Raw genomic sequence first — 14,912 nt, forward strand, 5'->3', positions numbered from 1 at the left:
ATTTAGCTAATAATGGGATTAAAAAACAAAGTGAAAATTAGAAAATAGAGAAAACGGAGGAGAGGGGGAGAGGAAAGCTTGCATCTTAAATTGTCGGGGAAAATGGAGAAGAGGGGGGAGAGAGATCTGTAGAGAGAAAAAAAGATGGTTTGTATTTTTTTTTTTTAATTTTTAAATTAATTAAGTTTTTAAAAATAATATCATATTATTTTTTATGGGTCTAATATTTTTATTTAGGGGCTATTTAACGGTTACCATATGGTTAAATTTGATTTAATTAATTTTAAATTATAATAAATGAAATTTATTTAATTAAAATTGAGATATAAAAGATTTATTTAGGCCTATAAACACTTTAAAAATTTATATAATTATTAAATAAAATTTTAAAAACTTAAATAGATCTTTTGTAACACCCCAAAAATTTTAAATTTATGAGCATTTTTGGTATTTTAATTTTAGGAATTTTTTTGAGATTTTTCGGATTTTAAAAATCGGGTTCGATTTTCCGAAAATATAAACTTTGATGAATTTTAAAAATTAATTTAAAGATCACGTGACAAAACTAAAAATATATTTGGAGTCTACGTATTTTTCTGAGTTTTCTGGAATTTTTTCGAAATTTTTGGATCTCGTTTTCGGTCCAGAGGCAGAGTAAAAATTCAAAATTTTATATTTCGAATCGAACCGGACCGGATCGGACCGGTCGAATTGGACCGGCTCCCTTCCCTTTTTCTTCCTCCCGCGCGCGTCCCTTCCCCCTTCTCTCTTCCTCCCGTTTTCTCTCTCCTCCTGCCCCTGCCGCCGGCCAGCCACTCCCCTTGCCACCCAGTGGCCAGGCGCCACCACTGACCTCCCGGCCAGTGGCCGCCCCAAACGGCCGGAAACCGCGCGCGAATTCCCTCCCTCTCGCGCGCGGCGTTTCGGCTTCTCTGGCCAAAATCTGGCCGATCCGGCCACCAATTGGACCGGGTCTTGTGTCTAAAATCATCTATTCGGCGAGAGCTTTCCATAGACACCAAGAACGCCGAAATCCATAGAGCGATTTGTCCAATTTTTGCTCGGGAAGTTTTTAGCCCATTTCGACTTTTGGGCTAGATTTCTCGAAAACCGTGAATCCCACGAGAAAACCGAGGGTACCAGCACGCTCCACTCGTCGAGAGCTTCGCGGCGACATAAATTTCAAATTTTTCCGACACCGTTTTTTGGTGGGTCCCACGGAACTTCGCAGTGTTTTTCCGAGCATTTAATGAGCTTAGAAAATTCTGAAAAATTTATGTACTAACCCCCGTGTTATGGGCTTCGTGTAGGTATCCTCGATTCGCGGAAATTCGACAGTTGACCGGGTCTGTGAAATTCCGGCCAGACAGACCCGTTTCAGACGTCCCGAGCGCGTTCCCCAAGTCGGAATTGGCAAAGGTAAACCCGAACCTTACTTTTTCATAATTTTCTAGTGCTTAAATAAGATTAAAAATCCATAAAATATGTGGTAGCTTAGAAAATTATAATTCTTTTTGCAATAGCTTAGTTATATTGCTAAGGACCGCGGGGCAAAGTTTTAGAATTTTTAGAGTTTATTTGGGTAGTTTTTGCAAAAATGGTCAATTATAAGGATTAAATTGAAATATTACATACTGTGATGGATGATTGATTTGATGGGCCCAGGAGGGGCTGTGTGATATGATTGAGCTGTGGATATATGGATTGTAAATATAGAAGTGTGTTTTGAGCCATTTTGCAGGTTGGGTAGGTCCTAGGTATAGAGAAGACTCTGCCGGATTTTCGGCACGACTTAGGACGCAATTGGTCTTTTCTTGAATTGTATTGAGTCAATTGTATTAAATAATTGTAATATAATTGTCGTGAGGGAATGACCTTTCTTCCTCCGGCCGCCCACGGTGATTGTCGTCAAGTCTGTGAGTAAAATATTAATTTTAATTGTAATTTCGATATTATTATATGTTCAGCATGCCCATGCATCACTTATATGCATATATTATATAGTTAAACTCTAGGCACGACTTATGTTGCATTCATAACTGTTAACGTGCCATGAATGTTGTTGTGGTAATTTGGAGCAGTGTGCGTGCGTTGGTGTGCGTGTGATGTGGTGTGGACTATGGACAGGACGGGTAGTCACGGCTTAAGTTCTTCGCTGGGACCCGATCCTTCGAGAGGTAGTCACGGCTTGAGTTCTTCGCTGGGACCCTCGATTTGGTTTATTAAGCGAAAGTCCGGCTTGAGTTCTTCGCTGGCACCAGGTTGGATTTAAGAGAGCTGTATAGGGGATCAGCTCCCATATATTATGATTGATGCTACAGGGTGCGTGAGTGCTCCAAATTACCTTTTTGATGTTATGATGTGAAAATATTGTTGATGTTGCATTTCACTCTACAGGGTATATTAGTTTTAGATAGTTATAGAGATTATGGTTAAAATTGATATTTTACTCTCTGAGTCGAACGCTCACTCCTGTTCAAAATTTTTTCAGGCCACAGGAGGATATTTTTGAGGTTAACCTGTTTTCTCCCTCGCAGGTCGATTACTAATGTTTGTATAAACTTGTTAAATTTTAGAATTTCCCAATGTGTTAGAAATGTTTATTTGATTTGGATCTGTAAACTAAATTATTATTTTGGACCTGTAAACTTAATATTCTATGCATGTTTGATGGACTGGATGAGGGAGCTGAGCTCCCATTTATTTTTATGCTGATGAGTATGTGGAGGGTGAGCTGAGCTCCCCAATTGAGTATTTATTGTGTTTACAGGTCGGGTGAGTCGAAAACTCCCCGTTGGAAAGTCCATTTTATGGTCGGACTCTGTCGGTTTGGTTTCTTGAAATTGGGCCCAAATGGGCCTTAGAATTGGGTAAATGAACAGTTAAGCTTACTACGGGCCTCGGGGGCTTTAGGCTGGCCCAGGTCCTAGTGCCGGTCCGGCCCATAGGTTGGGTCGTGACATCTTTTTATATATTAAACCTATTATAATAAAAATAAAGTTAGACGCTTTTTTTTTAAGATGGGTTAATTATTTTTTTTTAATTATTATTATTATTATTATTATTATTATTATAACTTTCTGAGATTCTATCTGTAAAATAACTTTTTCCCTGAAAACCTGACCAATAACCAATTTGATTCAAGTTGAAATCCTCTAATTGGGAGAACCGGAGTTGAACTGCTTGAACGGGACGGATAACTGTGCGACTGGGCTTGAGAAAAAAACAAAACAAAAACAAAAACGTGAGAAACACCGCACGTGGGACTCGAAATCAATATCTAAGACAATTTCTAAGCTATGTTTAGCAATTGAATTACTAGAAACCAGTTAAATACAATGTGTATTATCTTTAAAATATTGTTTTATAAACTAAAATCACATTCAAAACGAAATAATTAATAAATATTTTCACATAATAATTATAAAAATAAAATTTATTTATTTTATCAAATTGTTAATTAATTTATTTTATTAATAAATTAAATTAAACTATTAAATTTTATTATAAATTATTATTTAACTCTAAAATTGAATTGTTTAAAAAAAAACTCTAGAATATAATTAAAATTTAAATTATTTTAAAAAATTACATTTTAAAATATTTTAATTATTAATAATTATTTATAAAATATATTGAATTGATAGTTGTAATATATTATTATTATTATTATTATTATTATTATTAAGAGATTATTAATTATGTAATATATAATTAATATTTATTTAATAATATAAATATTAAACAGACCGAGTCGTTTTAAAATCTTGATTTTAACTTAACCCATCAAAACGACATCTTCTTAAAGCCCTAACAATTACTCCATCTTCTTCCCCATTCGCTCTCTCAAGCCCAATCTCTCTACTGCCTCGTCAATCACCACCGTCACTGCCTCCACCACCGTCATATAATCTCAACCCGCTATGGCGCCATAATCATGTCCTCGTCGCTACACCGCCACTATAATCACTTCTCTTCCAAAATCTGCACGATACCTAAGAACGGCAACGAAATAGAAAGAGGGGAAAAAAAGAGAATACACATCAGCGGTATTCCGTTGTCGGCGACCAGCTTCACTTCTTCTCCAACCTCAATCCAACCCAATCCATTTCCCATCATTGTAGACATCAGAGAAAAGAAAACCCATATTTATTTTCAGTTTATTGGCCAAATCAATCAGAACAAAGCAAAGAGTACGCGAACTCCAAAAATGGGTTCCAAGTTACTTTCTCTAAGAAGGCTCTCAACGCTTCTAAAACCTCACTTTCAATCTCCTCCTACTTCTTATTATTCTTCAAAATTTCACCACTCTAGTTCTGTGCTTCTACTAGCTTCCAGAGTTCTCCGTCAACATTCCAACACTCTCAGTCCTCCTGGCTCTTCTGGTTGTTGTTCTAGAAGCTTCTGCTCTCGCCAGTTGGATCTGGATGTGGACTCTCAAGGCCCTGCTACTATCGATTATCGGTTCGTTTTGCAATACCATCTTCCTGATTTTATTGAATTACAGGTGGTTGGTGGCTAATGACAATTAATGTTTATACAGTTCTCTTCTGCAGGAAGATGAATTTCACAGACTAGCTGATTCCACAATCCATGACCTTCAGGAGAAATTGGAGGTTGAAAATATTGCCCTGCTTCCGTCTGTATTCAAATGGAATGATGTTTATACCTTTTGATATTTAGTTGCTTTGTGATGTACAGGAATATGGCGATAGTTTTCAAATTGATGGGCTTGACATTGATTATGGGGTGAGATTGATTGAGAAATAGTTGTTTTTATTTAAAAGTTATTTGTGATTTAACGGGTTTGTTTATGCGTTTTGTTAGAATGAGGTTTTGACTCTTAAGCTCGGGGATTTAGGCACCTATGTGTTGAACAAGCAAACACCCAATAGACAACTTTGGTTGTCTTCTCCAGTGAGGTAACAATTGTCTTACTCCTGCTTGGCTTTATGGTATTCATCTTGGTTGCTTTTTTTATGCTTTCTTTGTGTTGTTCTAATACACTTGCATTTTAGAAATTGGCTTTTTTTGAACTGGTTGCATTTTCTAATTTAATATAATTATTTTAATCAAAGAAAATATGGATAGTACATTGATATTATTTAATTCATCTCTCTTTGTTGTGATGTAAGATTGGGCATGCTTTAGAAGTTTAGTTGATCAAATGATATTAAATTTGGTGTGGAGGAGAGTTATTGATTAGCAAGAAAAAAAGTTGTTAATGGGTTTCTTTAATTCGGGATTGAAGTTGGATGATAGAAACCTGGATAAATTGTTAGTACCTTTTAGTTTACTTGAGTAGCAAATTATTGAGGAATTGGATATTGGACCAGTTAGCAGTGAAAGTAAAATATGGTACATTGTAACTATAAGATATTTTTATTGTTTGAAGTGTCATTGTTGGTCATGATATGGCTAAACCTAGGGCTATCCAATTTTGGGAATAGAATCTAAGTTGCTGGAATTCCTCGGCTTTCTTTGAGAATTCTCTAGGAGAATGAATAATAGTAGTACTAAAAGAAGTGATGAATGATAACTTGATCAAAAGTCAAAAGCATGTGCCATTTTGCAAATTTAGAATTTGTATCATGCATCAGGGGGGAAGCTGTGTGCTCAAGTCCTGGGGATTTTGTTTCTTCCTTTGCCAAGGTTTTTAATTATAGTCTCGTAGGGTATTACATAAAGGCCAATATGTACGATGGCCTTTTCACTTGCATTGTAGCAGCCCTTGCAACAGTATATGTAAAAATTCTTGGTGGGCACTGACAGCCTCCCACTTTCTCAACACTTGTGTTGGTAGTGTTGAGAATTATAAAAAAAAAAAAAAAAAAAAAAAAAAATACACACACACACACTAAATCAATACTAATTAAGGATAGAAATCCAGCACTAACTAGGAAATTCTAAATAATAGATATTCTGAATAATTAAAATATTACTTCCTAATTAAATTTTCTGAATATTAGAAACATAAACTTCCTGATAAAATAGGAATTAAAAGACCTTATTTCTTACAATTAAAATCAAATACAAATAATTCTTAAATCCATTGTTCCTTTACTGCATCATATCTCTTCAAAATGCAGTTTGGAAAAATTGAACTTTTAAGGTTCTTAACTTATAGAATTATTTAATGGTGTAGACGTGAAGGTGCCTAAATACCAAGTGGGCCTAGCTCAAATGTTGGGAGAATGAGAATGTAGGTATAGCTAATGGGATTGACCTTGTCTTAGGACTTCATTTACAGAAAAAGCAAAATAAAATGAAGTGATTGAAAGTACCATTTTGAGTAAATTTCACATATCGTTCCTCAACTTGGGTATTATAGTTTATAATAATATTATCCATGAATATCAATTTGTGTGACAAACTTCATCATACTTGGATTTGAGTATCACTAAATTTCTTGCTTGACTTCGGTTGTTTGTTGATGAAACGTTGGCACATTTTATAATAATTTAATTTTTAAAATTTTCATAAATTTATTTTCTCATTGTTTTTTCTCTTTCCATCTCATTTCTTCTCCCTCTTTTTTTTGTCCTTTCTCTTTCCTGTCTATTCTTTCCCTTCCCTTCTTTACCTTCTCTTCTTTATCTCTAGAGAAAAAAAAAATTAAAGAAAAAGAAAATTCTTAAAAAATGAAGGTAGCAAATTTTCTTTTTTTTTTTTTTTTTGGGCTCTTCCCATTCTCTCTTCTCCTCATTTGTTTCTTTTATAATGTGGCTAATGATTTGATAGGGAAGCATTCGTTTAGAAGAGAGAGAGGGGGGGGGGGGGGCTCTATACGATTCAAGGCTGTTGCTTACCACGACTACTACTCCTCAATGCAAGGGTTTCCTTTATGATAATCAAAAGCCACGACTAGTACTAGAAGGAGAAACAATAAATATAGTTAGTGCTTATGCCCCACAAATAGGACTAGACAGTGAGAGTAAACAAATGTTTTGGGAAGATATGGATGATTTAATGTGCATACCGAATGAAGAGAATGTTTTCATTGGTGGAGATTTGAATGGACCTGTAGGAAGTGATAGACAAGGTTATGAGAATGTTCATGGAGGTTTTGGTTTTAGCAGTCGAAATGAGGTTGGAAAAAGCATCCTGGATTTTGCTATGGCATACGACCTAATACTAGCAAATACCTACTTTATAAAAAGAGAGTCACATTTAGCGACTTTAAAAAGTGGGCAATATAGAAGCCAAATCGACTTCCTCTTAACCAGGAACACAAATAGAGCTCTATGCAAGGATTGCAAGGTCATTCCAGGAGAGATTTTAACAAGTCAACATCGGTTGGTGGTCTTGGATGTCAAGTTTAGGAATAATTCAAGTAAGGTCAGAAGAAATAGTGTAGCTCGAACAAAGTGGTGGGAGTTCAAAGGAGTAAAGCAAGTGAAGTTCAAAAATGAGCTTCTCGAGTCCGAAGTATGGAAGTTGGATATGGAGGCCAATGATATGTGGATACAGATGGCATCAAAGATTAGAAAAGTAGCTAGAAAAGTACTCGGAGAGTCTAAAGGACATGGACCACCTTCAAAAAAGAGATGGTGGTTGAATGAGGAAGTACAAAAGGCAGTGAAGAAAAAAAAGGAATGGTATAAGAAATTACCTAAATGTGATAATAATGAGGCATATGAACAGTACAAGATAGCAAAGAAAGAGGCAAAAAAGGCAGTTAATCAAGCAAGAGCATAAGCCTTTGAAAAGTTATATGAGGAACTTGGAACTAAAGAAGGGGAGAAAGATATTTATAGATTAGCAAGGAGGAGAGAAAGAAATGTCAAGATCTGAATCAAGTTATGTGCATTAAAGATCAAGAAGGAAAAATGTTGGTGAAAGATGAGGACAGTAAAGAAAGATGGAGAAATTATTTTAATGATCTCTTTAATAATAGTCAAAATGGTAATAGCGTGAATATAGACTATAGAACAATAGAAAAGAATGTGAATTATACTAGAAGGATTACATCTTTAGAAGTAAAGGAAGCGTTTAAGAGAATGAAAGTGGATAAAGCCTGTGGACCTGATGAAATACCAATTGAAGTGTGGAAGTGTTTGGGAGATATGGGAGTGGCATGGTTAACTAAATTATTTAATAAGATTCTAAATTTAAAGAAAATGCCTGATGAATGGAGGTGTATTTTAGTACCTATTTTTAGTACCTAGAAGCATTACACATTTTTGAGGATTTAAACCAAAATCGTTTAAAGTGGAGAAAGCGAATCCATGTAGACGACCCCAAATCTTTGGGATAGAGGCTTAGTTTAGTTGAGTTGAGTTGAATCATTTTTTACTATGCTAGCTACCAATAATTCATGTTATAAAAATGGTGATCTTTGCTTCAACAAAATTCGATGCAAATTACTAAATAATTTTTATCTTAAAATCATTTTCAGTGTTGGGTTGATCCAGGCAGTCCATTTTTTTCTTCTCTTTCTCTCTTATATATATAAAATCTTGTACAAGCTTTCGATTTATGAGTAATTGAAAGTTTTGTCTCCATTTTCTATTGGGAAATCTTTTTATAATTCATCATTATTTTTTCTAATAAGAAATTAGGAGAAGAAGATGGTAGGAAAAGAGAGAATAGAGAGGAAAAGGAAAGAACATGAGAGATGAGAGGGAGAGAATGAATTTTGAGAATTAAAAAAATAATTATAAAATATAATGATGTGGACTTCCATGTTAGCATTTTATTGGAAGAACAGTCGGATTCTAGTAAGGACTTTAATGATACTCAAATCGAAGTCAAAGGAATTTTATTATACAAATTAATATTTGGGGTTAGTATTGCTATAATACCCTAAGTTGAGAGATAATAGGTGAAATTTACCTATGCTGCTTTTCATCATCTCTCTAATCCACACAAAAAAAAGAAAAAAGAAAAAAAATTTTTTGTTTCATATTTTTATCCTCCTAATGGAATGAAGGCATATAGCCACTTCTTCTATTTGGAAGTCTACGTCTTGTTTGCATTGGGTGATTTGGATGTGTGTATTTTATCCCTCTCTGAAATGAAATTGTGTATTAATTGGCTTATGTGCACAAGATTGAACATTTAGCCCTTTGTATATGATTCTGTTTACTTATTACTTAATGCCTTGACATTTAGCCCAATGTTTTTGCTGCTTCTCTGTTTCTAGGACAGTAGTACTACCAAGATGTTAACATGATAATATAGGAATACTTTTTTTTTTAATGTATTTATTAGTTTTTTGTGAGGTTGAATTATTATGGTTTTCGTGCAGTGGTCCATCCAGGTTTGATTGGGATCAGAATTCTCAAGCTTGGGTTTATAGGCGGACAAAAGCAAATTTATTGACAATTTTGGAAAGTGAATTGGAGCAACTATGTGGTGAACCCATCAAACTTGCTTAGTTGTGGCAATTTCTCTAATGTACTGCAGATATATATATATTTTTTTTCCAGCAATCATGGTAATAAGTACTATTTATCCAAAATAAATTTACTATTTTTCTTGAATGTTTTGATACTATATTTTGTTGAATAGTGGAATGGATTTTTTTACTGCTCATTCTTGGTTTACAATCATTTACACAGCCTTAAAACTCGTAGTACATTTCTAAAAGTTTTAGAGTCAAGTGCTAATATAGGCTCTAAATTTGACTCGTCGAATTAATTTAATGCTATGTGTAGTTATTAAAGGCGTGCCTAAGGCTCATTAGGCTTCAGCTCTAGTGCCTCAACAGGAGAAAGGCATGTGACATTTATCAAGTCCTTGCCTTATGCACCTAAGTGTGTGCCTTGTTCCAAGTGCAAGGTTAGAAAGGTGCGCCTTTTTTATTTTCACATTCGGCGAGTACTTTCATTGATAAAAAGTACTTTCATGAGAGTATAATGCTAGTCTTGATGAAAATTGAAGAATAGTTATTTTATAATTACTTGACTTTAGTTATGAAGCATTTAAAACTATTAAAGTTTTAATATATTAGTATTTGAATGCTTATTAGTTATTATTTTCAGTTTTATGTTATTTAAAGTTTGATAAAATATTTATATCTATTTTACTTAGAATTTTTTTTTCTCCTTACCTTGCTTAGGCCTGCGCCTTCACTTTGTGTCTTGTGCCTAGGCTCCGGAATCTTTTGGTGCCTTAGTACGTCAATGACTATGATGCTACGTGTTTGGATGGGTGGATTTGATTTAAAGGATTTGGATTTGAGCCAAATATACTGTTGGGTATCCCAAATGAAAATGGATTTTGAATTTGTCTGAAACTGAAGATTTAAAATAACTACTCTTGCCTTTGTTATTTCAATTTCAAACTGATCTCTCTTTCGTCATTGCTCTGCGTCTCTGGTTCTCAAATCCTCCCCGATACTTGTATCGCTACCTCCTTTCCATCAGTAGCTCTCTCGTCCTGGGTCTTGCTCATCTTGCTTTCGACCTCAGTCTTCTCTCAGGTACAATTTTCATCTAAGGTTTTGTCTTCAGAACCTAAAATTTGTTTGTGATGCTGATTGGTGGGTTCATTTGTCCTGTTACCCAAAGGGATGTGAGGGACTGAGGGTTAGCTTCTGAACAATTTTTAACAGAACAAATGAACTTGAAATTGGGGTTTAAGATGATAAGCAATCTGATGAAAATTAATTTTTAATCCGTTAAATTCTTGCTAATTTTTGTATTAATTGAAGCGTTGTTGTCTACTGCTATCTGAATTATTTTTCTTGCGAATTATTTTTCTTGCTTCTTTGTGCTGTGTTCTTGTTTATAGGCTTAAATTTATCACTTAATTGTCCTTAGTTGCTGGTTCGCATTATAAAATACCTGCTAACGCTAAAGTTAGTGAAAATTGCCAATTTCCACTTAGCAGGATTGAGTGAAATTTTGGTTTATAAAATAAAATGCCTATATAAAGAATAGTTATATGTAGCGATGACAACAGAGTTGGGTATTTGTGGGTACTTGACTCAATCGAACTCTAATAAGACGGATTTAGGCGGTATATAATCGAGTTTAGAACATGTTTTAAGTAATAATACCCGTGATGGGTTCGAGTTGAATTCGAGTTTTGTATATTGGATACTCTTTTAAATAAATAATTAATTAAATATAAAATATATGTTTTTTAAATAATATTTATAAATTTTTACATATTTTATTTTAAATAATATAAATTTAATTATTTTATAAAATTATTAATTTTTAAAATATAAATTATTAATAAAATTTTTTTATATAAATTAGTAATTAAAAATATAAAATTAAGCAGGTTCAGTATTTTTTAGAATTTTTCAGATAATAATAATCGGATAAGAGAGATTAAATATTGAGAGTATTAATCATTTTCGTGGATATTCTATCTGCTGTCATCCCTAAACCAATAATTAGATTTCTTGCTTGTTGAAGTGAAATATGGTCCACATATTTGAAAAAGGCTGTGCTAGAAAATATGATTTTGCATGAATTATAAATGGGATTATCAGTTTTTCATTTGTATCTGCGACCAAAATGTACAAATGCCTTCCGTTGCAACCTAATATAAATTCAGAAAGAAGGGACTCAAGCTGAATGCTAATGAATAACAGAATTTTTGTAAATAAACAAAAAAATTGGGATCTTTTTCGTTGTTATTAGTGCTTACAGCAATTCCTTTCAAATTGAACAACTTCTGCTTCTTGTTGAATTCAAGCATGAGTTCTGCTAGTTGGAGTACGTAATGATCTAGTTATTTATAATAGCAGAATCAAAGCATTAGTCATTCTATTTTCAATGTGATCAGAATGAAATATATATATATATATATATATATATATATATATATATATATATATATATATATATATATATATATATATATATATATATATATTGTAACAGCAAAATATTACCAGCATAGCTTTCTCCAGTGATGAACAAGCTTCTGTTTCTGTACTGTGGGAATTTGACAAACCATTTTTGCAAAGTGTAAGGAAAAAAGAGAGAGAGACTCATTCTTTGAAGCTTTTGTGTGCACAGAATTCAAAACACATTTGGAACACAGGAAAAAAGTAATACTCCAGAAGTTTTTAAAAATGGAAAAAAAATGGGAAAAGAAGGGGGAAAATGAGATTTCATTATCAGTTAAAATCTTGAATCAGTGGGAAAATGATTATATTGTACTAACCTTGGAGAATGCCAAATCCTTACTAAAAACTTGACGTTTAGGACATTTTTGTTGTTTCAGGTACTAATATGCCAAGAATCCAGAGCAGTTGACATCAGAAAACTTCCCTTCATTAGTTCGTTTTAAGGTGTTTATAGCTCATTACATTTGAATTTCACAACTCACTTTTATAAGAAGAATTTAGCTAGCTGGATCTAGTCCCCTTACTTTATGCAACTGTTGTGCAGTTCTTTAGTGTAATTTTGTGTTTTCTGGTGGATCCTATTTTAACTTTAGCTGTTTGGGGTAATGGCAACTTAGCTAAGCAGGGAGGAAACAAATGGGGCAGTAGAAGTGGCAATGCTTCACATAGGGAGAACCTTGGCATGTTTGGCTTACCACAAAGGCACAAGACATGCTTCCATAACCTCAAAGATGGGAGAGTATCCTTCGTAAAAGAAAGATGGAAGAGTATCCTTTGTAAAAGCTGCAGATGGTTAATTCTTCACATTAGAGATTCAGGCCATAAATTTGCAAAATTGGTATAAAATGTTTAAATATAAAGATTTATACAGCTTTGGTTAATTTGGAATTATTATTATTATTAAGTCATGTTATGAGTCTATAATAAAAAAGAAAAAAAAATTATTCATATAAAGAAGTTTTAATTAATTCAAAATATCGGGTCTTTAAATTTTAGTAATGCATACATTTATTATAAATTCAAATACATAGTTAATTAACCTTTTAAACAATAAATTTCAAATTTAAGATTCGAAACTCTTTGCATTAGCCAAATAAGAGATTCTTAAATTTATAAATTTCAAGCTCTAAATTTGAAATCCAAATTCCAAATCTAAATCTTTTCATTCATATTAATCCATGGGAAAAGTATATTTAGGTACCTTATGGTTTAGGGTTTTTATTAAAAAGGGATTGAATTTTTATTTTATTTTATTTTTTTATCTAAAGATTTATAGTTTAACACCGTTAGTAATTAAATGATAAAGTGATTTAATAGCTTAAAAAATACTAAGTGCTGTAGGAAAAGGTTGACATGGCACTGATGTCAGCATCACATCAAAACCACGTTAGCATTTTTAATAATTATTTTATTTTAGTGCCTAAGTACAAAAGATTAAAGTATAAGGCTTGAATTGTCAAAAAAAAAAAAAGACCTCAAACTTTGATTGCTAAAAGCGTAAAAGTATAAGATAATTAAGTGTATTCTTTTCTTTTTATTTACAAATAACCTTTATATTTTGATTAATAAGTCGTTAAATATTGTAATTATTTAATAATATAATTATAACATATAGGGAAGGAGGGAGAGATAGAGGGAAAGATAAAATATATTCTCTCCCTCTCCCCCCCCCCTCCCCCCCCTCCTCCCTATGTTTCTTGCCCTTTCTCTTACTATTTGTTCTTTCTACATCCATCTCTCCCTCTCTCCATTTCTCTTTTCGTCTCCATCTATTTCTGCATCTCTCTTCTCATTTTTGGCTCTCTTTTTTAAAAATATGTGAATATTGCAACTTTTTTCAGATTTTGAAAATTCTTTTGAGAAATATAGAAAGATAAATAGGGGAAAGATAATGAGAGAAATATAAGAAAGAGAGACAAAAATAAGAAGAAAGAAGAGGGATTGATTGAGAGAGAAACAAATAGCAAGGAAGAAAAGGTGAGAGACATGGAGAGAGAGAGGCAAAGAGAGGGCAAGGGAGAGGCAAAGTAAGAGGAACAAAAAGGGATAGACAGAGTGAGAGGGAGAGAGAAATAGAGAGACAAGGGCAATGGTATTATATTAATTCTCTTTCTCTCTCTCTCCACATATCTCTGCGCCAATATGATATAAATATATTATTAAATAATATTATAATATTTATTATTTAAGTACTTATTTATAAAAAATATAAGAATTTATTTATAAATAAAAAAAAATATATACTTAAATATTATATACTTTTACGTTTTTTAGCATTTAGGACCTAAGCTTTCTTTTTTTGGCAATTAATGACATGTGCTTTTAGCCTTTTGTGCTTACATGCCAAAATAAAATAAATATTAAAATGCTATTGTGGCACCTACATAAGTGCAATATCAGTTCTTTTCCTACCATATCAACATTTAACATTTTTTAATGCTATTAGTCACTTTATCTTTTTTAAATAATAAAAATGCTAACATGTCGCTTATATCAGTGCAATATCAAGGTCTAAATTAAATTGTACTTAAGTGTACTTTTCTCTTAATTTACTAATAGAATATGATTTTTAATAACTTAAAAAAAAAGAAATAAATAACTATTGGTTTTTCTTTTTTCCACTTTACAACTAATTTGATTTTTGTTCACTTTATATATATATATATATATATATATATATATATATATTCCAATTAAGACATTAAGATTTACATAAAAATTTAAAGATTTAGGTTAGTGTTATTAAATCTACCTCGAAGGTTAATATGGTGAAGAAACCAAGTAAATGAATCAGTGATTCAATTAGTAGGTCAATAGTTTAATAATTGGTCATTAAAAGTAATTAAATATATATATATATATATATATATATATATATATATATATATATATATATATATATATATATATTTTGTAACACTCCAAATTTTTAAATTTTATTATTTTATGAGTATTTTTGATATTTTAATTTTATTTAAATTTTAAGAAATTATTTGAGATTTTTCGGATTTTAAAAATCGGGTTCGATTTTCCGAAAATATAAACTTTGATGATTTTTAAAAATTAATTTAAAGACCACGTGGCAAAACTAAAAATATAT

The 14,912-nt window shown here is 32.3% G+C and overlaps 1 protein-coding gene across 3 annotated transcripts; it reads left to right on the forward strand.

The window, feature by feature from the left end:
- The first annotated feature begins 3,776 nt into the window (after nucleotides 1-3,776).
- On the forward strand, nucleotides 3,777-12,716 carry LOC110667038 (uncharacterized). Of its 3 annotated transcripts, none has more exons than XR_009140781.1 (7): nucleotides 3,777-4,464; nucleotides 4,544-4,616; nucleotides 4,702-4,749; nucleotides 4,828-4,922; nucleotides 9,251-9,439; nucleotides 12,190-12,256; nucleotides 12,406-12,716. XR_009140781.1 is itself a non-coding variant. In XM_021827743.2 (5 exons), exons 1-5 carry the CDS (start codon nucleotides 3,938-3,940, stop codon nucleotides 9,378-9,380), a joined length of 873 nt encoding a protein of 290 aa, XP_021683435.1. In that variant the 5' UTR covers nucleotides 3,777-3,937; the 3' UTR covers nucleotides 9,381-9,537. The 3 variants fall into 3 exon arrangements, 1 of the variants encoding a protein (XP_021683435.1); XR_009140780.1 differs by having other exon boundaries at nucleotides 12,430-12,716; XM_021827743.2 differs by lacking the exons at nucleotides 12,190-12,256; nucleotides 12,406-12,716 and having other exon boundaries at nucleotides 9,251-9,537.
- The last annotated feature ends 2,196 nt before the right edge of the window (nucleotides 12,717-14,912 follow it).

This window comes from Hevea brasiliensis, chromosome 10 (genome assembly GCF_030052815.1).
Source record: "Hevea brasiliensis isolate MT/VB/25A 57/8 chromosome 10, ASM3005281v1, whole genome shotgun sequence".
In the NCBI taxonomy this organism is placed as follows: domain Eukaryota; kingdom Viridiplantae; phylum Streptophyta; class Magnoliopsida; order Malpighiales; family Euphorbiaceae; genus Hevea; species Hevea brasiliensis.